Below are 23,491 nucleotides of genomic sequence, written 5' to 3' on the forward strand. Positions count from 1 at the left end.
AGGTCAGGAAGCACCTGTTAGAACTGGACATGGAACAACAGACTGGTTCCAAATAGGAAAAGGAGTCCATCAGGGCTGTATATTGTCACCCTGCTTATTTAACTTATATGCAGAGTACATCATGAGAAATGCTGGGCTGGAAGAAGCACAGGCTGGAATCAAGATTGCCGGGAGAAATATCAATAACCTCAGATATGCAGATGACACCTCCCTTATGGCAGAAAGTGAAGAGGAACTAACAAGCCTCTTGATGAAAGTGAAAGTGGAGAGTGAAAAAGTTGGCTTAAAGCTCAACATTCAGAAAAGGAAGATCATGGCATCTGGTCCCATCACTTCATGGCAAATAGATGGAGAAACAGTAGAAACAGTGTCAGACTTTATTTTTCTGGGCTCCAAAATCACTGCAGATGGTGATTGCAGCCATGAAATTAAAAGACGCTTACTCCTTGGAAGGAAAGTTATGACTAACCTAGATAGCATATTCAAAAGCAGAGACATTACTTTGCCAACAAAGGTCCATCTAGTCAAGGCTATAGTTTTTCCAGTAGTCATGTATGGATGTGAGAGTTGGACGTGAAGAAAGCTGAGCGCCGAAGAATGGATGCTTCTGAACTGTGGTGTTGGAGAAGACTCTTGAGAGTCCCTTGGACTGCAAGGAGATCCAACTAGTCCATTCTAAAGGAGATCAGTCCTGGGTGTTCTTTGGAAGGAATGGTGCTAAAGCTGAAACTCCAGTACTTTGGCCACCTCATACAAAGAGTTGACTCATTGGAAAAGACTCTGATGCTGGGAGGGATTGGGGGCAGGAGGAAAAGGGGACGACAGAGGATGAGATGGCTGGATGGCATCACCGACTCAATGGACGTGAGTTTGAGTGAACTCTGGTTGTTGGTGATGGACGGGGAGGCCTGATGTGCTGCAATTCATGGGGTCGCAAAGAGTCGGGCACAACTGAGCGACTGAACTGAACTGAATCATCCAGAATGATCTCGTGTTGAGGATTCTTAATTTCATCACATCTGCACAAGACCCATTTCCTGGAAAACTCACATTCACAGATTCTGGAAGTTAGGGCGTGCACATATCTTTTAAGGGGCTACCGTTCACCCCATTATACCTCTAAAGCCCAGGTCCAGGCTTATCTAGCCAGACTCCTGGTGAGAAGACAAGAATTGGCATCAGAACCTGCAACCAGGGGCCACAGGGGATCTCCCTGCCTCTGATCCAGGGATGGGGCCCTGAAGCTATGCTGCATTTGGCCTCCTGAGAACCCTGCTCCCTGAGGCCAGAAGCACCCAAGTCAGGGGTCCCAGCTTTCCTCCTAAACCCAGGGTCAGGCAGCTGCTGTCCTGGGAGCAAAAGCATGGGGAGGGCTTCTCTGTGCAGTCCTGTGCTCTGCTTGTGGAAGGAAGGGTCCCCACCTCATGCTTAATTCCCAATGACCAGGGCCGGGAGAAACAGAACAGGCAGTCCTGGTGCTTTTTGTTGTGGATTTTCTTCCACAGCCTTTTTCCTATTCTTAACTTTGGGAGGAACTCATCATGCCCAAGGGCAGTCATGTGCATTCAGCCCTGGATTCCAACCCCAGTCCTGCGGGAAAATGCAGATTCCAAGGCCCTGGGGGGACCCAAGGGAAGACCAAAGCACGCAGTAGCTCTTCACTACTCCTCCGTCTGTCTGTCCACTGGTCTCCCCAAATCCCCTCTCACTGCCCCCCACTTTCTTAGCTTCACCCTTCTGCCTCAAATGGGCTGGCCCTATACTGAGGTGCTGTGTCTGAGCCACTTGGTGCTGACTGCCCCCCCAGGGATTCTGTGAGCCCTAGATGAATGGACGGATGGACAGACAGACGAAAAGTAAAGCCCTGCAGTCTTGAGACATGGGAGGTGCGCGGCTAACACTGCCCCTCCCCTGCCCCCTGGGGGATGGTCTTGGACTGACTGCGACCCCCAAGTTCTCTAAGCAGCCCAGACTGAAAGCGGAAGTGCCCCGGGGGACACAGGGAGCCAAGCCAGACCCCCCGCGGGGCGCGCCGAGGGTGGATGCGGGGCCGGGCCTCCCTCCTGCTGTGCTGCGCATGCTCCTTGCCCCCCACCACGCCCCATCCCTCGCCGAGCCGCCCCGGCCCTGCTAGTGCCCCGGCCCCAGCAAGTTGGAGCTGAACAGACGGACTACTGTGCAGGACGCGCCTCCTGCATGGCACCCAAGGGTAAAGTCAAGGCCCGTCGCCCCCTGAGGGTGGTGCCCTGGAGGGCTGCTCAGAGGTGGTGGCCTTGGCCTCGAACTTTCTCCGAGGCAGGGACGGGGGCGCGGTGCGGGGAGGAACGGAAGGACGGCTCAGAAGCCCGCGAGTCAGGTCTCAGCAGGTGGTTAGGGACTCCCTGGGAGGTGGCGAGCGCGGAGAGCTGCCGAAAAAGCCCTCGGGGCTTCCCTCCCCTTTCCTCTCGGTTTCTCTCCTCCGACTGCGGTTCGCGGCTGACTCTAGGGCTGCTCGGAGAGCGTCGCGACGCGAGTAAGTTTGGATTTTGCCCCTCTGCGTCAGGTAGCGGCACTCCCGCCCAGGGACACCCCAGCCAACTGTCCGCGAACGTGAGCCCCTGAGGTCCCTGGACCGGCCCCCTTTGGTTCTCGGTGGGTGGGGCGTTGTGTTCCTGGGTGGTGAGGGATGTTAGCGGGGCCAAGCACACGCCGAGAAGGTGTGAGAAGAGGAAGCCAGGGGCCGAGCGGCAAAGCATGCCGGGCTCTGGACAGAGGTAGCAGTGCCAGCCCTCCGGCCCCCAGACAACAGCCAAGCACTCCCGGGGGCCAGGCTGCAGCGGGCACTGCAGATCCAGCCTTGGGGAACAAAACCCGCAAATCCCTGCTGTGGACTGGGTGGGGGGGAGGGATCCGATTCTAGTGGCAAGAAATGGGCAAGAAAGAGTCGACGTTTGGAATTAAGAACCACAGAGTCAATGTATGGCCAAAACCACTACAGCATTGCAAAGTAATTAGCCTCCAATTAAATGAGTTAATTTTAAAAATAAGCAAACAGAAAAGAATCACAGAGTATGTTAACCAGTGCTAAGTGCTGCGAGGCAGAAATAGAGAAGAGAGGTCAGGTGCGGGTTTAAGCAGTGTGGTTAGAAGGCAACCTTTTGGAAAAACTGAACGGAGGTGAAAGATCATTGGGGCCAGAGGCAACAGCCAGTGCAAAGGCAAGAGCCACTCTGGGCTAGTGTGGAGCAGAAGAGGGCAAGGTCCGGAAGCTTCTCCACATGAGTGAGATAGGCACTCCATGAAGGGCTGGGAACAGGTAGCATCTCTCTGTTCCCCACCCCCACCCATGCAAAGAGCAGAGCCTGGAGACCCGGGTTGCGAGGTTGCTCCCAGAGGCCTTTGCTGGCCCCGAGCAGCTCTCAAGACTGGTCCTCAGGCCTTTCCCCTGGGTGGCTGGCAGGTGACACGATCTCCGGGAAGGCTGCCTGGCACTGAGCATTTGGGGTCTTGAATTACTAAAGCCCAGAGGAAGTTCCAGCAGGGCAGAAGGCAGCCAACCCTTGTGGCCCCGTGCGTTCCTCTCGGTGGATGACAAAGCCCCAATTCCCTGACCCGCCCTCAGTGGGACTGCTGCATGCCTTCCCTGGTGTTTGTTTCCGTTTTCTTTTTCTGGGGAAATAGCCCCATCTCGTGGTCTTCAGAAGACATCAGCACTGAAGCCCTCTGCTTCTCCCTCTGGTGCTCACGTTTCCACCTGTCTCCATCCCGCGGCCCCCAGCCAGGCTCAGCCAGTGACGGGGAGTCTGCCTCCCATCTGTGGGGTGGACCAGCCTGGAAGGGGCTGCCGGGTTCCCCAGACTCTTGGGACCTTCCCAGCTCCTTGCCCCAAGTGCTGCTATCTGAGAGGCCCTCACCTGCATACCTGGTGTCCTATCTCTGGGAAACCCGAGCCCCGGGGCCTAGAATCATCCTTCAGCTTCTCCCCTACTCTGGAGAGGCCAAAGTGTCTCGGGAGAAGCCACCCTCCAGTTCTACAAGCTCCTTCCATATCTTTTCTTCCATTCCTGCTTGAGAAGGTCACACTGTTCCTACCCGGGGCTTTTAGGGCATTAGGGTCTGTGAAAAGGACTTTCCTGTAGTTCAAACGGTAAAGAATCTGCCTGCGATGCAGGAGACCCTGGTTTGATCCCTGGGTCAGGAAGATCCTCTGGAGAAGGGAGTGGCAATCCACTCCAGTGTTCTTGCCTGGAGAATTCCATGGATAGAGGAGCCTGGCAGGCTATAGCTCATGGGGTGGCAGAGTCGGACACGACTGAGAAACTAACACACACACACACACACACACACACACAGGGTCTGTGAGCACAGGGCTTGTCATGTTTCTTCCTAGGATTTGAAACTATGCTGCCAGTGGGGTGCTAGGTCCCAAGGATAGACGCTGCTGTGTGTAACCAGCTTGCTGGCTGGCACCTCTGATGCGCCTTGTGATACTGAACTTGAGCATCGGTCTCTGTCCACCAGTGAACTGTCCATGACGTGTTTCTCTTGGGTAGTCACAGTTCAAGTGTCTTCTCTCTTGAGGGCTTGCAGCACAACTTGGGATATAGGATTAGAGAAAACACCTCTTCCTTTAAGTTTTTCTGTGTTTTTCAAAATGGATGGTGACCTGGCAGTACAGTCATGATAGAGAAAAAAATAAGGTTGTGATGTGTTTGAAAACAATTTGGCAATAGTCTGAAAACCCTTGCTAATATCAGTATTCCACACACACACACACACGCCCCTTCAGCTTGTGCAGGCCTCTTAGTGAATGATGGTGGTTTCCCAGTGAACATGGTAAAAGAGAATCCCTTGACAGTGACATTAAGTATATTGGCAACACTGTGCAACTGTCACCAGTAGCAACTTCCAAACACTTTGATCACCCTGAAAAGAAGCAGTCACCCCACCCCACCCAATCCAAGCCCCTGGCTCTCTGACTCCCTGGATCTACCTATGACTCTCTGGATATGTCATATGTTTTATAAGATTTAAAGATTTTTTTTATAGTGAGCTACAGAACAGTGACACTCTGGAGAGATGACATGCAGAAGAAGGGGTGAGTGCTGCGGGAAGGCGCACCTGATAATGGTAGCTAGTGTCCACAGGGTCCCTAGGCGGTGGCTAGTTTGAATGGTTTCTCAGGCTCCAGGACACAGGGACTATCCTAGCTGTCTGGTACCTGGCCCCAGAGTGTGAGACCTCAGTAAGTGGGATTTGGGCCATGGGTTTAGTGGCCCAGGAGAGAGGGGCCCTGATATGGGAAGTCAGTGGGGTGGGAGCTTAGCAAACTGCCTGAGAAGGTGAAAGGAAAAGAGTTTTTCTTTTTTTTTTTTTTCCCCACAATATTTATTTTAAATATTTTTAAATTTAATTTATTTATTTTAATTGGAGGAAAAGAGTTTTTAGTCATAATCTCAAAGCTCGATCGAGAAAGCTCTTGTGAAATCTTATCTTGCATCATATAAATAGAATCACCCAGTAGTTGTTGTTGTTTAGTTGCTCAGTCGTGTCCGACTCTTTGCGACCCCATCAACTGCAGCACACCAGGCTTCCCTGCCTTTTACCATCTCCTGGAGTGTGCTCAAACTCATGTCCATTGAGTCGATGATACCATCCAACCATCTGTCGCCCGCTTCTCCACTTGCCGTCAATCTTTCCCAGCATCAGAGTCTTTCCCAGTGAGTCAGCTCTTTGCATCAGGTGGCCAAAATATTGGAGCTTCGGCTTCAGCATCAGTCCTTCCAGTGAATATTCAGGGTTGATCATGCACAATGTGGCCTTTTGTGTCTGTGTCTGGTTTTTTCACTTAGCATCATGACACCAGGTTCACCCACATGGTAGCGTGGGTCAGTATTTCATTCCCCTTTGCGGCCAAATAATGTTCCATCTTTGTCTAGATCATGGTTGGTTTTCCACTCTTCTGTTGATAGACACTTGGGTTGTTTCCACCTTTTGGAGATTATGAGTTGTTCTGCACTTAATTCACATGGGTGGACAAGTTTTTTTTCTTTTGGTGGACAGGTTTCTTTCTCTTTTTTTTTTTTTTTAAGTGGACAAGTTTTTGTGAAAACATGTTTTCATTTCTTTTGAGCATATACTCAGGAGTGGAACTACTGGGCCTGATGATAACTATGTTTACTTACTAAGGAACTACCAGACTGTTTTCCCTTTTAACTTTGAACATTGTCAAGCAAATGGACAAGTAGAATGGTCTAACCAAGCCCAGTACCCACCTCCCAGGGTTAGCAGTGGCCTCCAGCTTGCCTTATGTGCTTGTTTCCCTCCCTCACTCTCTCTTCCTCCCTCCCCCTCTTTCCATCTCTCTTTCTTTTGTTTTCATTAAAATACTTGAAAGTCACTTCACAAGCCCTGTTCTCCCCAAATGGTTCACTGTGCATCTCTTGAGAAAGACATTTTCTTCCCTGACCCGGGGGCCACGATTCACTCACCATGTGGGCAGCAGTCACCCCACCCTCACCCTCCACTCCCACTTTGATTCCTCTTTTGTTCATGCTAGCATGTCATCAGGGACTTCCACTGCACTTGGCTGTTGGCCACTTAACTCTTTTTTCATCCAGAACAATCTCCCTCCCCAGCCTCCTCTTTCCCCTGTGACACTGATTTGCAGAGGAAACCAGGAAACAGCCCACCTTCTGGATCAGTGCTGGCTGCTCCATTTTGGTGCCTTTAACCGATCCCTCTGTCCCAAGGTCCTCTGTAAACCAGAGGCTGAGTCCCAAGGCAGCATAGAATCAGGTCAAGCTTTGGCAGGAGCCCTACTGAGCACTTCCACCAAGGGAATGGACATCCCACCTCTGGGGGACATCCCAGCTCTGTCCCACCCTTAGGTTCACTTCATCTCTTGTTACCAGCAGTAAATAGGGAAGACATTATGACATCATGTGGCCAGCAGCCCTCAGCATTTCACCTCATGGTTTTGCAGGAAGGGGGACCCCTTCCAGAGCCCAAGAGTGGGCTCTTGTCTGACACTCGGAAATGAATTGTCCAAGGAGGCACACATCCTGAGACTTTACTGAGACTTTACAAGAGATTTTACTGAGAAGGGGCACCCAGGCAGAGAACAGTAGGGTAAGGGAACCCAGGAGAACTGCTCGGCCACGTGGCCTGCAGTCTCGGGTTTTATGGGTGGGATTAGCTTCTGGGTTATCTTTGGCAAGTCATTCTGACTCAGGGCCCTTCCTGGTGGCACATGCATTGCTTAGCCAAAATGGATTCCTGCAAAGAGGATCCTGGGACATGTGACATCTCCTTTTGGCCTTTTCCAAACTCTTCTGGTTGGTGGTGGCTTGTTGGTTATGTGTTCCTTACCAGGACCTCCTGTCGTAAAATAACTCACGCAAATGGTAATTGTGGTGCCTAAGATTTTTATCCTATTTTTCCAATTTCTGCCATTTTTTTCCTTGAAGTTAGCTCTAGTTCTAACTCTTCTTACTGCTCCTTTGAAGGTACTATGTCTTCTCCTTACTCTTTCTCCCCCATGCTGGTTGTAAAGTTTTCTCTTTTTCTTTGGTTTTCATCAGTGGAACTATGTTGTGCCTTTGTATAATTTTTCTTTTTTTTAATTTCTCTTGCTTGATATTCTTAGAGCTTCTTAAATCTGTTGGTTAATACCTTCCTCTTATATTTAGAAAATCTTGTAAACATTTGTTCAGATCTGTTTTCTTCATAGATCTTCAGTTATAGTGTTTCATATGTCTCTTATTGGTCTTTTCTATATTTTCCACTTTTTTGTTTTTTAATGTCTTGGCTTTTATTTATGGTATTTTGTATCGACATGTCATCCAATTCAAAATTCTGACTTTTGTGTTACTCTCCTGTTGGTGGTGGTTTAGTTGCTAAGTCATGTCCGACTCTTTGTGACCCCATGGTCTGTAGCCTGCCATGCTCCTCTGTCCATGGGATTCTCCAGGCAAGAATACTGGAGTGGGTTGCCATTCCCTTCTCCAGGGGATCTTCCCGACCCAGAAATCGAACCCTGGTCTGCATTGCAGGCAGATTCTTTATCAACTGTGCTATGAGGGAAGCCTTATCTCCTATTAATACCATTTACTGAGCTCACTTTAGACGTTTCAGTTAAAGAGTATCCTTTTGATTCTTTTCTGATACAGATATTGTCTAGGGAAATTGCCATCTTTTCATGTATTTCTTCCATCTCTTTCACTATTTTCTTTAACATATTAATTATATTTTAATGTCTTAGTTTGTTAACTCAAATATGTAGATTGCTTATTTGGTTCTGTTTTGTGTTGTGTTTCTTCTTTTTGAGGTTTGTTCTTATGGTCCTATTTCTTGGTAATGTAGTTATTTTTAGTTAAATGCTAGAAATATAAATAATCCTGCAGTATTTACAATTAAATGTTAATTTAATTCATATTTTAGAATCTTTAAAATTATAGATACTCCTGAAGATTATATCTTCTCCTGGAAAAGTTTCACCCTTTCTTCACTAGGTTGATAAAGTGGAAGTTAGCCCCCTTAATTCAGGCAGGTACTGAATGGAATGCAGGTTGGGTTTTGTTTTAGTAAGGTATCAGCTGCCTTTGATTATTTCTGGGCTTTCATCTGAAAACCTAGTTTGTTCACCAGACTTCTTCCCTTAAAGGTTCCTTAACTCTTAAGTTTTGTATCATCAGTTCCCTGAGCTCTGCTTTTCAGACTTTCAGTTTAGCTTTTGGGCCTTTTTAGCTTCAGAAGTTCATATACACCATGAGAGGAAAAGATAACCATATGCTTAAGATGTCTCATGTCTCTGATTTTGTTACTACAGCCTTCTCAGACTGCTTTAAACTTCTGCTCAGGACAAACTGTATTTCTCAGCCTGTTCCCTGTGCCTTGAGTTGTCCAAGAAAAGAACATTAAATTAATTATCCATGGTTATCTCCTGAACTTTAGTCCCTCTTGTTCTCACTGCTTGGGCAACTCTTAGGTGCTTTCTAAGAAATGATTTTGTATTCATCTGGCTTTGCCAATTTGGGGAAGAATTATTGGTTTGTTATAAGCTTTTTGTCCCAACTTGGAGGTTAGTTTCATAGCTACTTGCAAGTGATTTAGTATTAATTTTGCTCTAGTCACTGACAGTTGATGGTGTTTCTTTAAAATAAAAATGTACTCCTTTAATTGGTGCAAGGACATTTCAAGTTGAATTCTTTTGTCATTTGTTAAGATATTTTTCCCCCATCATTCTACTACTTCTGCTTCCCTGGTGGCTCAGACCGTAAAGAATCTGCCAGCAATGCGGAAGACCCGGGTTCAATCCCTAGGTTGGGAAGATCCCCTGGAGGAGGGCATGGCAACTCACTCCAGTATTCTTGTGTGGAGAGTCCCCATGGATGGAGGAGCCTGGCAGGCTACAGTCCATGGGGGTCACAGAGAGTGGGACACAACTAAGCGACTAAGCACAGCACATTGTTAACTGACAGCTCATTGTGGGTGATAAGTAAATTTGGGGCAATTTAAATTGTTCCAGGGACCCTGTCCCCTTGCCCTTTCTCAGGGCTCAAACAGGCTGTGACACCCACTCTTGCCCCAACGGCCCAGCTGGGGCCCATCTTTGGGCTGGGTATGGGCCATGCCCTTTGCCTGCTACTCTCTTTGCTCACCCCCAGTCCACAGCTCTCAGCCTGTGCTCTCAGAAAGCACCCTCTCTCCCAGCATTGGAGCGGGGGAGCCTCCATCATGCATTCCACCAGCTTTGTCTTTCTCTTTCTCTGAGAGCAAGTCTGTTTACAAGTGAAAGTGACGTGTATTTGAAGTTTTTCTTTAAGACCCCTGAGCTCGATCTCCTTCTGCAGGGCTTCCCTGGTGGCTCAGTGGTAAAGATTGTGCCTGCCAATGCAGGACACACGGGTTCAATCCCTGGGATGGAAAGAACCCACATACTGCAGAGCAACTGAGTCCATGCACCACAACTACTGAGCCTGTGCTCTAGAGGCCAGGAGCTGCAACTACTGAGGCCACATGCTGCAACTACTGAAGAGAAGCCACTTCAGTGAGAAGCCCGTGCACCACAGCTGGAGAGTAGTTCCCACTCTCTGCAAATAGAGAAAAGCCCATGCTGCAACAGAGACCCAGTACAGCCAAAAATAAATAAAATCATATATATATATATATATATATATATATATATATATATATGTAATATATGTATAGGCTTCCTAGTGGCTCAGACAGTAAAGAATCTGCTTGCAATGCAGGAGACCTGGGTTCGATCCCTGGGTCAGGAAGATCCCCTGGAGAAGGGAATGGCAACCCACTCCAGTATTATTGCCTAGAGGATTCTATGGACAGAGGAGCCTGGTGGGTTACAGTCCATGGGGTTGCAACTAGAAAAAAGCCCATGCAGCAGCAAAGACCCAGAGGAGCCAAAAATAAATAAATAAAATTGTATATATATACATATGTATGTATATGTAAAGAACTCTGACCTCAGGGGCAACGGAGTGGCAGTGGGGCTTCCAGGGATAGCTTGAAAGTCAGGATTGAGGGGCTAGTCATGTGGTAGGAGGGCTGAGAGAGGAAGGAAGTGAGAAAAGGAAAGAAGAAAGACACTCCCTTAACAGTCTGGCAGCCTGGCTAGGCGGGTCCAGCATGAGGAGAGATGGAATCCTTGTCTCCTGAGGAGACGGGACAGAAGCTCAGCTTTGGAAAGTGTTATGCATTGAATTTTGTTAGCAGCTCTGATTGGGGCCTTATCTGGACAGCTCTTCTCAGCCTTGGAGTGAGGGTGAGGGTTAAAGAACAAACCTAAATTGAGACCCAGGAAGGTAGTGACACTTGGTGCTCTCTATGTCTTTCCAGGTGACAGGATGAATAGCAAGCTGCCAATTTCAAAGGAGAAAAATTGTCCAGAAGAACTCCCAGGGGCCAATCTTCAGGTTGGCAACATGGGCCAGGTAACCGGGCAGTCGGAGGAAACACTTGAGCACAGACAGAAAAATGCCTGTTGTCCACAGACAAGTTCCAGCAGGGGTGACCCTCCTGAGGAGAAAGGCCAAGGCAGCTCCCCAGGTGAGGGAAGAGAGATGCAGGGAAGCAGCTGCGGAGGTAAGCAGGATTTGGTTGTAAGGCAGCCGAGTTTCAAAGACACGGAGAGGCGGTTCGTGTGTCAGCAGTGTGGGAAATCCTTTACCCGGAACTCCAGCCTTGTCAAGCACCAAGTCATCCATAGTGGCGTGAAGCCCTTTAAGTGTGGTGAGTGTGGGAGACATTTTCAGCACAAGTTCTCACTCACGGAGCACCAGCGCACCCACAGCGGTGAGAAGCACTATACATGTGGTGAGTGTGGAAAGACTTTCACACGTGGCTCCAGCCTCATGAAACACCAGATTATCCACACTGGCGAGAAGCCCTATGGGTGTGATGAATGTGGGAAACGCTTTGGGCGCAAATTCACACTCACGGAGCACCAGCGCATCCACAGCGGTGAGCGGCCCTACTCCTGTGATGTGTGTGGCAAGGCCTTCACCAGGAGCTCCAACTTAATTGAGCACCAACGCACGCACAGCAGTGAGAAGCCCTACACATGCAGCCAGTGCCCAAAAGCCTTCAAGGGCATCTCCCAGCTCATTCACCACCAGCGTGTCCACAAGGAAGAGAAGCCATTCATGTGCAAGGAGTGCGGAAAGGCCTTCCGGGGGCATTCAGGCCTCAGCCAGCACCGCCCGGTGCACACCGGTGAGAAGCCCTATGAGTGCAGTGAGTGTGGGAAGACCTTCAGCCGGCGATTCAACCTCCTCAACCACCAGATAGTGCACATTGAGAAGAGACCTTACGTGTGTCAAGAGTGCGGAAAGGCGTTCCACCACAGTTCTGCCTTCCTGAAGCACTGGCGCACCCACAGCCGCCCACAGCCCTGTGCCTGCGGCCACTGTGATGACTGCAACCAGGCCTCCAAGGAGAAACCACAGCCTGACCAGCAGCCGAGAATTCACCAGAACCTCTTGGAAGGGAACAACTCAAGAGATGGACCTGGCCTGCCAGGACCTCCAAAGAGCCACTGCAGAGTCCCGCCCAGAGAATGAGAATCACCTTCAAGACTCCAGCTGTGCCACTGCCCCAGCACTGCCATCTGACTGGGTGCTCTGCAGGAAAGCTGACTTTAAGATGAGCCCTCCTAGTCCCCCTCCCTTCCCTCGTTGATGATGCAGTTGTACCCCAGAGACTGCACCGAAGACTGGCCCCTTATCACATTTGTATTCCTCACTGGAGCAGCTGAAAATGCCCTTGCCCCTTGTGCCTGGGGCCTGCGTGCTGTGGGTGGGAGGGAGCGAGTGCTTTGAGTTAAGTAGTGACCCATATCATCTCATAGGGGGCCTTCACTTCATCCCAAGAGTTGTTAGTGTTTTCAGGTAGAAGACACAAAGAGCACTTTAATCCTTTAAAAGCTTAGTAGTGGAAGGGACTTGGCAGCACTCAAAATTGTGGGCTCCACATCGAGGCTGTGGCTGGACTGTGACATCACCTAAAATTCATCAGAAATGGTCTGAGAAAGGACTCAGAGACTGCGATGGTAAACTGCTCGTGCCCTCTTTGTGTGCCCACACGTCAGCCCACGGAGAGTGGCATCTCCCCAGGGGGTAATTCACAGGACACCCTGCTTTTGTGCTGAGCAGTGGCCCATACTTTTTCCAGGCCATTTGACTTTGTGCCTGAAAGCCGCAGCCTCCCACGGGCACCGCCAGCTGCTTCCAGGAGAAGCAGCACCCAGGACCCATCTTTTTGGAGCTCGGGGGATTTGGGAGGACAGCTTCCCTGGGCCCTTCAAAGAGGATGAGGCCTGGGGACTCTCGGCTTCCCCTCTCAGAGAGAGGAGCCCTTGGGCTCAGGTCCCTCCCAACTGCCACCAGCTGCCCTGCTGCCTTTCATCTCCTACCCGCACCCTGGCTCACCCCACCCACTGCCTCCAGATTCAGCCTGCAAGGGCCGGGCTGGTCTGTCTGCTCCTCCTCCCCACCCTCAGTGCCTAAAGCGCCCAACTTAAGTTGCTTCTCCCCTGAAACAGCAGCCCCTCATGCCTAGTGCTGATCAGGAGGAAAGCAGGCCAGGTTAGGAATTTGCACAGAGCAAGCCCAGTAATGGCTCTTGCTTTCACATGATGTTTGTTACAATATTAGAGGTTCAGTTGCTTTCGATGTTTCTGCATTCAGGTGTAATGTAAGTCATAGTAGAAATTTTTGCTATAGGGGAGTGTCAGGGAATCGCCCCTTAAATAAGAATCCTTCCAACCCTCTCAGAAGACCTCAGGAAGGAGAAAGGGGCCTACCTCAGGCCTGACGGTCAATTAGCTTGCTGGCAAGCCTGGCTCGTCTTCTCACCCCCTCACCTATCCCTGCAGAGACAGGGTGAAGCCTTCAAATGGCACTTTACTGCAGGCCACCCTCTGCCCACCCTACCCACAGAGACTCTGCAGGGGAGAGTTTGTGCTGCCTGGGGGGAAGTTGCTGGCAGGTCTGGATTGTTCTGCCCACACTGTCCCCAGAGCTGGGACCAGGAATTCTGCCCCTTGCCCTTCTCAGCCCTGCATCCCAGTTGGATCGCCACCTGCCAGCCCCCTTCATCACCCGCCAGGGTCTTTGGCTCAGTCACACGGGCTGCCAGAGGGCAGGCAGGTGGTGGGTGTGCTGGAGATTTCCCCCTCTGGGCCTCTGAGAAGCACGTACTTCCCCTGCCAGAAACTGGGCTTGAAAATGTAGGGCTCCTGCACATGCTGCTTGGAGCGCCCACTGCTTGAACGACTCTGAAAGTGAGAGGGAGAGAAGGAGATAGAGATCGAGTCATTTCATACAGTTATATGACCATCACTTGTACACATTTGTGACTTAGGAAAAGTTCTTTAGTTGTTGTAACTTGCTTTTATTTCAGCCTCTTTTTGCTCTGTGTGTCACGTTGTCTTTGAGCCCAGCATTTAGTAAATATTTGTGAAATGAATCTTGTCCCCTTAGCACATTGACCTCAGGTTTTAGACCACAGTTGGCTCCAACCTTACCTTTTGGCAGTGGAAAGTATTTGCAGCTTTGGATTTTCCACTAGAAAAAGACATTTTAAAGGAGTGTTGTCTTTGGACTCTGTGGTGAGGTCACTGGGAAGTGTGTTGTTCGTCTGAGGTGCCAGACAATCTGTCTTAAGGCAGCAGGGCTTCAGGAAGCCCATCCCCACAAAGGGCAGGGGATAGGGGCCTGAGGCCATGTGCTTGGGCTCTGGTCCCCTTTTTGTTCAGCTGAGGACCCAGGATAGGGGCAACAATTGCTTCATGACGGACCCAGAAGGAGCGTAAATCCATGCACAATGCTATCCATTTCCATCGCTCTAGAAAGTGAATGGCTTCACTCCTATGGGTCAGTAACCAACTTTTAATAAAGAAAAGGTGTATCTCCCCAGTACAGCATCATCCCATTGGTTCCACTGGATAAGCTGACTAAATTTTGAACGTGAGCACCTTTTTTTACCTTGGTACCCACCTAGAGATGACTAGATACTGGGGGTACAGGTGGTGATGTCTGATTTTTCAACAGAAAGTGGACTTGCCTGGAGAGATGCAAGCAGAGATGCCAGGAACGTGTGCTCTGGTCTCAGTGCCCTGAAAGGCTCCAGGGTTTCTAAGTGCTTACCCAGATATATGACATGTATAAGTGATGCATCTTTGGTTTGGCATTTCTCCATTTCATCTCACTCCTCTTCATTAGATTTTCACGCCTCTTCATTAGCACATGTGGTGGTAATCAATCGGGTATTCATCAGGAACTAAACGGGTATCACATGGAATCATCCAGAGTGTCCAGAGAGGATGCTTGCTATTTGCCTTCTACCATGCTTTGAAATCGGGCTCCCCTCTCGCTAGGTGGGGAACTGCAATTGTGGCCCGCACTTGCTTTCTGATGACGACTGGAGTGTAAAAGCTGAGACTGTTGGGGAATGTCTTGCCTGCTTTTCACCACCTGCCCCCCAACAAAATTCACACTCCACACTTCTGGACTGGGCTTCAGCTCCGAAGATGACCCTGTCGGATGCTGGATCAGCCTGTAGCACATGATTTGCTCTTCCAAATTTGGGACACTTTTTAAGAGCTGTTTAAGTGCTGCGGCAGTATCTTCTCATAACTGGTCAACTGTCCCAACGGAATTATTTGACTTTGGGTGTAAACAAATAAGGAAGGTCTGGGTGTTGGTTTGAAGTAACAGCAGTTTGGTGAAAGGTCTCAGGAAAGGGTGCTGACCTAGACTGGGGGAGGGGGAGCCAAGACAGTGTGTCTGGGCGTGAAGGGAAGCCAGGACCCCTCCAAGCGGAGCTGCATAGAGACCAAGGGCAGCCACCCAAGGCCACTGGGACTCCTAGAACAGGAAGGCAGAGCACCCCATCAGTGACCTGGTGTCTTAGACCTTTTGCTTACATTGCCTGCAAGGCTTGTTCCCCTTTGTGAAGCTGCCTGGTGCCTGAGAAGGGGGCTCAGGATTCTGTTGCCATTGTTGTTGAATGTCCTTAGTTTCTAACTCTTTACTGGATGGCTTCCCCCTCACTCTTGGGGCTGGTTCTGGCCCATGCTGTGGCAGCCTAGGGGAAGCAGGATGCCCAGGCTGGAGGCAACTCCCTGTGAACAGTTCCAGAGGGGCCAGGACCCTGCTTTTGCCATTCCTGCCTCGGTAGGGGGACACGGCAGCTTTCAGTTCAGGATGCTGAGTCTTTCCCTGGTTAGGTAGCAAAGTGCTGTGTGGAGGTCAGGGTAGAACTTAGTACCAGGTGAACTTTGAAGACGAGTAGAGATCATGGGATTTCTGGGAGGATGGAGGGCTTTCTGTAGGGCAGACATGGGGTAAAGAGTCATTAGAACCAGTGCACAAACAGCTAGGAGTGTCAGACGAAGAAGCGTGGTCTATAGCTGGCTCCTGAAGAAGAGCAGTTTTTTGTAACATGAGAGAATTATTCTAAGATCAAGGAAGAAAAAAGTTGCAGATGATAACTGCTAGAGTTTGTGAATTTACACATTGAAGACCACTAAGTGTACACTGGAGTCATCTAGACAGTTCTGAAGAATTTTCCATGCAGAAAGTGGACAAAAGGACAGAGTACTGGAGGGGCGGGGAAGGGCAGACAGGAGTGGCCAAATTTGCAAAGCACCCTGGGTCGTGGCTTGCTGCCATTTATTCCCTCAAGTCAGTTCCCACTTGTACCTGTACTTAGATGGTTTCCTCTTGTGCTAGCCACAGTGTGTCCATGACATCACAACACAAGGGTCCTCTAGGATTTGAAGGTTGCTGGTTCATCTTTCAAAACCTGCACATATTCAGAGTGTACAATTGGATGAGTTTTGATACATATCCACCTGTAAAACCACAGCAGTGAAGATGGTGAATGTATGTCCATCACCCCAAAAAGTTACCTTGTATGCCCCAGTGCTCACTCCTTCCTACCCCTTCTTGCCACCCCCGCTTCTCACAGCGATTGTTCTTCCTGTCACTCCACATTGGTTTGCCTTTTCTAGAATTCTGTGTAATTGAAATCTTGCCTGACTCTCAGCATAATGACTTTGAAGTTCATCCAGGTTGTTGTGTGTTTGTAAGTTCTTCATTTTTTAATCACTAAGTACTAGTCTTATTGTCTGAATGGATCAAAATGATTTTGGTACATTCTTGGGTTTTCCAAGCTTTGGCCTATACAAATAAACCTGCTGTGAAGTTTTGTGTGCAATTTTTTGTGTGGACAGATGTTTTCCTTTCTCCCGCATATATAGCTAGGAGTGGAATTGCTGGGTCACATAGTAAGTCTATGTTTAACTGTTTGAGGAACTGCCAAAGTGTTTTCCAAAGCAGTTGCACCATGCTACCTTCCCACCAGAAATGTATGAGGGGTCCAACTTTGCACATCATCCCAATACTTGTTTTTGTCCATCTTTGTGATTCCAGACATCCTGGTGGGTTGAAGTGGGATCATGTTGTAGTTCTGATTTGCATTTTCCTGATGATTAATGATGTTGAGCAACTTTTTACAACCTCATCAGCCAGTCATATATCTTAACTGGGCGATGTGTGTGTGTATATTTTTTTACTTTTTTTTGGCTGCACTATGGAGCTTACAGAATCTCAGATTCCTGACCAGGGATTGAACCCAGGCCTTCCACAGTGAAAGCGCTGAGTTCTAACTGCTGGACCACCAGGGAATTCCCCATTTTTTTTTAACTTGGGCTGTCTTGTTATTTAATGTAAGAGTTCTAGATACAAGTCCTTTGTCAGATACTTGTATTGAAGATATTTCTCCCAGACTGTGGCTTCCCTTTTCTTTTTTTTTTTTTTCCCTTTTCATTTTCATAGCTGTTTCTTGATGAGAAGGAATGGTTTTATCTTGATGAAGTCAAATTTATGAATTTTTAAATTTTATAGCTTGCACTCTTCATATCACAGTTAAGAAATCTTTTCAAAACTTGAGCCACTAAGATTTGATCCTCAATTTTCTTTTTCTTTTTTTTTCCCAATGTTCTTAAACAAGTTGTATAGTTTTGTTGTTCAGTCGCTCAGTTATGTCCGACTCTGCAACCCCATGGACTGCAGCACACCACACCTCCCTGTTCTTCACCATCTCCCAGAGCTTGCTCAATCTTACGTCCATCGAGTCAGTGATGCCATCCAACCATTTCGTCCTCCGTTGTCCCCTTCTCCTCCTGCCCACAGTCTTTCCCAGCATCAGGGTCTTTTCAAATGAGTCAGCTCTTCGCATCAGGTGGCCAAAGTATTGGAGCTTCAGCTTCAGTCCTTCCTATGAATATTCAGTGTTGATTTCCTTTAGGATTGACTGGTTTGATCTCCTTGCTGTACAAGGGACTCTCAAGAGTCTTCTCTAACACCACAGTTTAAAAGCATCAATTCTTTGGCACTCAGCGCTTATGGTCCAACTCTGACATCCATACATACATGACTACTGGAAAAACCATAGCTTTGATTATATGAACCTTTGTCAGCAAAGTAATGTCTCTGCTTTTTAATACACTGCCTAAGTTTGTCATAGCTTTTCTTCCAAGGAGTAAGTGTCTTTTAATTTCATGGCTGCAGTCACCGTCCGAAGCGATCTTGGAGCCCAAGAAAATAAAGCCTGTCACTATTTCCATTGTTTCCCCATCTATTTGCCATGAAGTGTTGGGACCAGATGCCATGATCTTAGTTTTTTGAATATTGAGTTTTAAGTCAGCTTTTTCACTCTCTTCTTTCACTTTGCTCAAGAGGCTCTTTCTTTAGTTTCTTTTTGCTTTCTGCCGTTAGGGTGGTGACATATGCATATCTGAGGTTATTGATATTTCTCCCGGCAATCTTGATACCAGCTTGTGCTTCATCCAGCCTGGCATTTCACATGATGTACTCTGCATATATGTTAAATAAGCAGGGTGACAATATACAGCCTTGACGCACTTTTGTTATAGAAGTTGCATAGTCTTAGTTTTTACATTTAGGTCCATAATCCATTTCATTAACTTTGTGTATGGTGTGGGTCAATTCACAATTCATTTTTTCTATATAGATATCTAGTTTTTTTCAGATCCATCTGCTAGACACCTGTCATTGGATTTGAGACCCACCTGGCTAATCCAGGATGACCTCATCTCAAGATTTGTCATATAATTATATCTGCAGAGACCCTTTCTCCAAATAAGGTCACATCCACCAAGTCTAAGAATTGGCATATCGAGGTCCCCGTAGAGCCCAGACAAGAACATAGTGGAACCCAGGGAGCTGGTGGAGGGATGAGGGCAGTGGGCAGGGGGCAGCAGGTAGGGCTCAGAGGTCATAATGAGAATCTCAAACATGCCAAGCCTCTAGGCCAGGGTTCCAAGGAGCAGGAGCTGGATTGTCACTGACGCTCACCACTCAGCTGATGTGTGCCCTGCCCTGGGTTCAATCCATCCTCCTGGCACAACTGTTCTGTGTCCATTTTACAGAGGGAGAAACTGAGGCCACCCTGTGAAGTCCTGTCTGCTGGTCACAGAGTTGGGGAACAGGGTGGGTAGGGGCAGGGCCCAGCACCCAGGCTCTTCCCCTTGGCAAAGTCCCCACACATCACCAAGAGTCAAGGCTCTGTCCCAACTGCTGGGTACCTCTCACCACCTCCAGGGTAAGCACATGTAGAGGAAAGGTCAACAATTCATTGCTCACTCTTTCTCCACGAGCAGGATTTCCAGCTTCTCAACCAGATGCCCCCTGGCAGGCAGGTGAGAGGCTCCATGCGGTCAGGGGATGAGTTTTCAGTATCTCCTTTGTTTGTTGGAGAAGGAAATGGTAACCCACTCCAGTACTCCTGGAAAATTCCATGGATGGAGGAGCCTTGTATGCTACAGTCCATGGTGTCGCAAAGAGTCAAACACAACTGAGCAACTTCAGTTTCACTTTTGTTTTTTTTTAATCCAAATTAAATGGAAGGTTATACAGCTTCCCTGACCCCGTGTAGCCTCTCACATGCCACGGTCACTGGCCAGCCTTCTGCGGGGCTGCCCACTCCTCGTGCCCGCCCTCCCCACAGGCTTTTCCTCACCTGGTTACGGGCCAGGCCCCCAACCCCACCCCAGGCTTCTGCCAACACTGATGGGGTCCACTGACCACTATGGGTAACAACCTGAGCTAGGCCTTTCTAAAGATGCACCATCTCGCCTTGGGAAGGCCTACCAGCTGGCATTGTCCAGAGCACTCCCTTTCCCCCCGAGCCCCGGTTATGCCCAGATTGGTGGCCAAGGCGGAGAAATGGCAGGGAAGCCGGCCAGAGAAGGGACAATCCCCTGTGGGTGGGCCTTTGGGAGGTCATGTGCTTCATTCAGCAGAGAGCAGCCCCATGAGCAGAGTCCACACAACTCATCAGACACCCAAGTGTCCCCAGAGAGGCGAGTCGTGTGGGGCAGTAGCTGGGAAGCCACAAGGCAGCCCGAGGGCAGCAGGCAGGGCTGTGGGAGGCCTGCAAGCTGAGATTTGCGGTGGAAAGACTGTGGGAAAGCCTCAGCCAAGCTGCTGGAAGGAAACCTTTCTGCCCTCCCTTTCTTTAGACCATTACGGAGATCCACCTCCCCTTTGTGAACCCTGGAGCTGGCCCGCCTCCTGCCAGCCTTACAGTTCAGGAAGGCTCTTCTTAAGGGCCCTGGAGTCACCTCTTTGAAATGCAAATCTTCAGGCAGAGAGAAAGCTTTCTGGTCCTGAGGATAAAGGCAGTTCCCAGCACAGAGGGCCACTCAGATCACCAGGAGTCTTGGGAAGGACTGCCTGACTTAAAAGACTGAGGATTCCTTCTGGCTTTGTGATGGGAAAACAATGAAAACAGTGACAGGGTTTATTTTGGGGGGGCTCCAAAATCACTGCAGATGGTGATTACAGCCATGAAATGAAAAGACGCTTGCTCCTTGGAAGAAAACCTATAACCAACCTAGACAGCATATTGAAGAGCAGACATTACTTTGTCCATCTAGTCAAAGCTATGGTTTTTCCAGCAGTCATGTATGGATGTGAGAGTTGGACTATAAAGAAAGTTGAGTGCTGAAGAATGGATGCTTTTGAACTGTGGTGTTGGAGAAGACTCTTGAGAGTCCCTTGGACTGCAAGGAGATCCAACCAGTCCATCCTAAAGGAAACCAGTCTTGAATATACATTGGAAGGGCTGATGCTGAAGGTAAAACTCCAATACTTTGGCCACCTGATGTGAAGAACTGATTCATTGGTAAAGACCCTGATGCTAGGAAAGATTGAAGGCAAGAGAAGGGGAAAACAGAGGATGAGATAGTTGGATGGCATCACTGACATGATGGACATGAGTTTGAGCAAGCTCCAGGAGTTGGTGATAGACAGGGAAGCCTGGCATGCTGCAGTCCATAGAGTCACAAAGAGTCGGACACAACTGAGTAACTGAACTGAACTGAGGAGTGAAGTTGTTTGCTTTCATTTCTACTTTTGTGGAGAGGACTGTGGGTGGGCAGGATCCAGGAGCAGGGAGCCTAAAGTGGGAGGACGTGGATCTGAGGTCTGGGGCCCACCCTCCCCTACTGGACTCTCTGGGACTGTGATGATTTGTCTACACAGTGGGTGGGCTCCCCAAGTTTGAAACCAGATTGATTACCACAAACCAGGGCATTGCCTATTGAACATTCCTGAAATCCCAGAAAAACCTCTTAGAAGCTTCAGAATATAAGGAACCAGTGACAATAGAAATGGATTGTTGACTGAAAAAAAAAAGCAAAACCTAAAAGTTGAGAATTATGTTGTATTTGGGGCCATTACTGAGGATTATAGTCCAGGAGAAAGCCTTTCAGAGAGCTCTGAGAAACTGTTACAGAGAGGTCAAGGAGGAGCCAGATTTTGCTTCAAAACAACAAAATTGTAGTCAAACACCAAAAAATTGCTGCTAATCACCAAAAACAGACACTGCAAGTTAATGAATTTCATGCTTTTCTATGTGGGGGAGAGATTCAAGGGTCTGGGCTCATTGATATCATTCCCTTGATACACACATTAACTATCTAGGATCAGTATCCTATTTTTCTCCATCCTGAATTCCTCTCAGGATACACAGTACTGGGGCAGCTGCAGTGGCTGATGGCTTGATCACTGGCATAACTTCTTGTTTACTGAGATGGCAGGCAACTCTGGAAGCTGGAATCTGGGGCCACATGCAGGCCAGGGGTTCCTGTCCCAGCCACAGCCACTCACCCAGCAAGGGAAGAAACTGTCTACACAGCACACAGGGCAGAAGCCTCAGGAAAGAAGAGGAGATGAAGGAATCAGTGGTGGGTGGTGACTTTGCAAACCATGTGGGTCCATCTCCACAGACAAGGTAAAGCACATAGAACAAGGCTGTGGAGCAGTCATTGTGCCGGCAGGTTTCTGTGTCAAGTTGGCTAGGCTAGGGTTCCCAGTGTTCAGTCAAGGCATCCCTCTAGATGTCACTGTGAAGGGATTTTTGAGATGAGATTAACAGGGAAACATCAGAGAAGGCAATGGCACCCCACTCCAGTACTCCTGCCTGGAAAATCCCTTGGACGGAGGAGCCTGGTAGGCTTCAGCCCATGGGGTCGCTATGAGTCAGACACGACTTCACTTTTACTTTTCACTTTCATGCATTGGAGAAGGAAATGGCAACCCACTCCAGTGTTCTTGCCTGGAGAATCCCAGGGACGGGGGAGCCTGGTGGGCTCCCGTCTATGGGGTCACACAGAGTCGGACACGACTGAAGTGACTTAGCATAACAGGGAAACATAGTTAGCAACTGAGAAAGCAGGTCAGTCTACATAATGTGGGTGGGCTGCATACAATCAGCTGAAAGCCTGATGACAAAAACACCGAGGTCATCCGAAGAGGAAGGGATTCTGCCTCCAAATGGCCTTTGGACCAATCTGCTACTCCTCCCTGAGTCTCTGGCCCGATGGCTCATTCTGCAGACTTCAGAGTTGCCAGCCCCCAGATATATATAAGCCGATTCCATATGTACACATATCTAGAGCTCTCCAACTTGTCCTGTTTCTCAGAAGCACCCTGACTGCTACAGTCATAAAGCCATACGAATACATGGCAACTAAGTGCTCAGAGAAAAACTACTAGACAGGTGGGATGATGTCAGTAAAATACAATGATAATGGAGTATTTTAATACTGTATCACAGGGTTGGGCTGATCTAGTGGACAAAAAAAAAGGAGAAATTCAATAGTGCAATTATCAAACTAGATTCTAGAGAAATAGTGAAAAGCACACATCTCAGAGGACATTAATTTTTTTCAGTCTGTTGGGCATTTTAAATGTTTCATGCATTTGACCTCTATTATTGGTTGAATTCGGAGAGGGCAATGCCACCCCACTCCAGTACTTTTGCCTAGAAAATCCCATGGACAGAGGAGCCTGGTTGGCTGCAGTCCATGGGGTTGCTAGAGTCGGACACGACTGAGCGACTTCACTTTCACTTTTCACTTTCATGCATTGGAGAAGGAAATGGCAACCCACTCCAGTGTTCTTGCCTGGAGAATCCCAGGGACGGGGGAGCCTGATGAGCTGCCGTCTATGGGGTCGCACAGAGTCAGACACGACTGAAGCGACTTAGCAGCAGCAGCAGCAGCATTGGTTGAATTCTGTTAAGAGTCCTAACCCCCAGAACTTTAGCACATGACCTTTGGAGACCAGGATTCACAGAGATGTTCAAGTACAGATGAGGTCAGTAGGGTGTGTCCTACTCCAACAGGACTGGGCCTTTATAAAAAGGGGACATTACAATTTGTAGTACTTTGTTAAAACTGCCCTAGAAAGCTAATACAGCCCCACCCCAAAATCTTAAGCAATATATCTTCAGACCATTATCCAGTACAATTCGAAATACACATATAAAAGATTACCACAGTCTCAACAACTTGGAAACCAAGACAAACTCTACTATGCAAGAAGTAGACAGGTGAGGAAATGAAAAGTGAAATTTGAAAGCGTCTCCCAATGCAAAGCAAAGAGCAATGTTTAGT

The 23,491-nt window shown here is 48.6% G+C and overlaps 1 protein-coding gene across 1 annotated transcript; it reads left to right on the forward strand.

Moving 5' to 3' along the window:
- Positions 1–1,879: 1,879 nt before the first annotated feature.
- On the forward strand, positions 1,880–16,722 carry ZFP92 (ZFP92 zinc finger protein). Its single transcript, XM_015461531.2, has 3 exons — positions 1,880–1,886; positions 1,967–2,209; positions 10,840–16,722. The coding sequence occupies exons 1-3, from the start codon at positions 1,880–1,882 to the stop codon at positions 12,060–12,062; spliced, it is 1,473 nt and encodes a 490-aa protein (XP_015317017.2). The 3' UTR covers positions 12,063–16,722.
- Positions 16,723–23,491: the final 6,769 nt, after the last annotated feature.

The sequence above is a fragment of the Bos taurus genome, chromosome X, assembly GCF_002263795.3.
Source record: "Bos taurus isolate L1 Dominette 01449 registration number 42190680 breed Hereford chromosome X, ARS-UCD2.0, whole genome shotgun sequence".
Lineage (NCBI taxonomy): Eukaryota > Metazoa > Chordata > Mammalia > Artiodactyla > Bovidae > Bos > Bos taurus.

Coding starts and splice junctions, on each gene's coding strand:
- ZFP92 (XM_015461531.2), top strand. Junction 2,210..10,839: donor CTCCTGCATGGCACCCAAGG/GTAAAGTCAAGG, acceptor ATGTCTTTCCAG/GTGACAGGATGAATAGCAAG.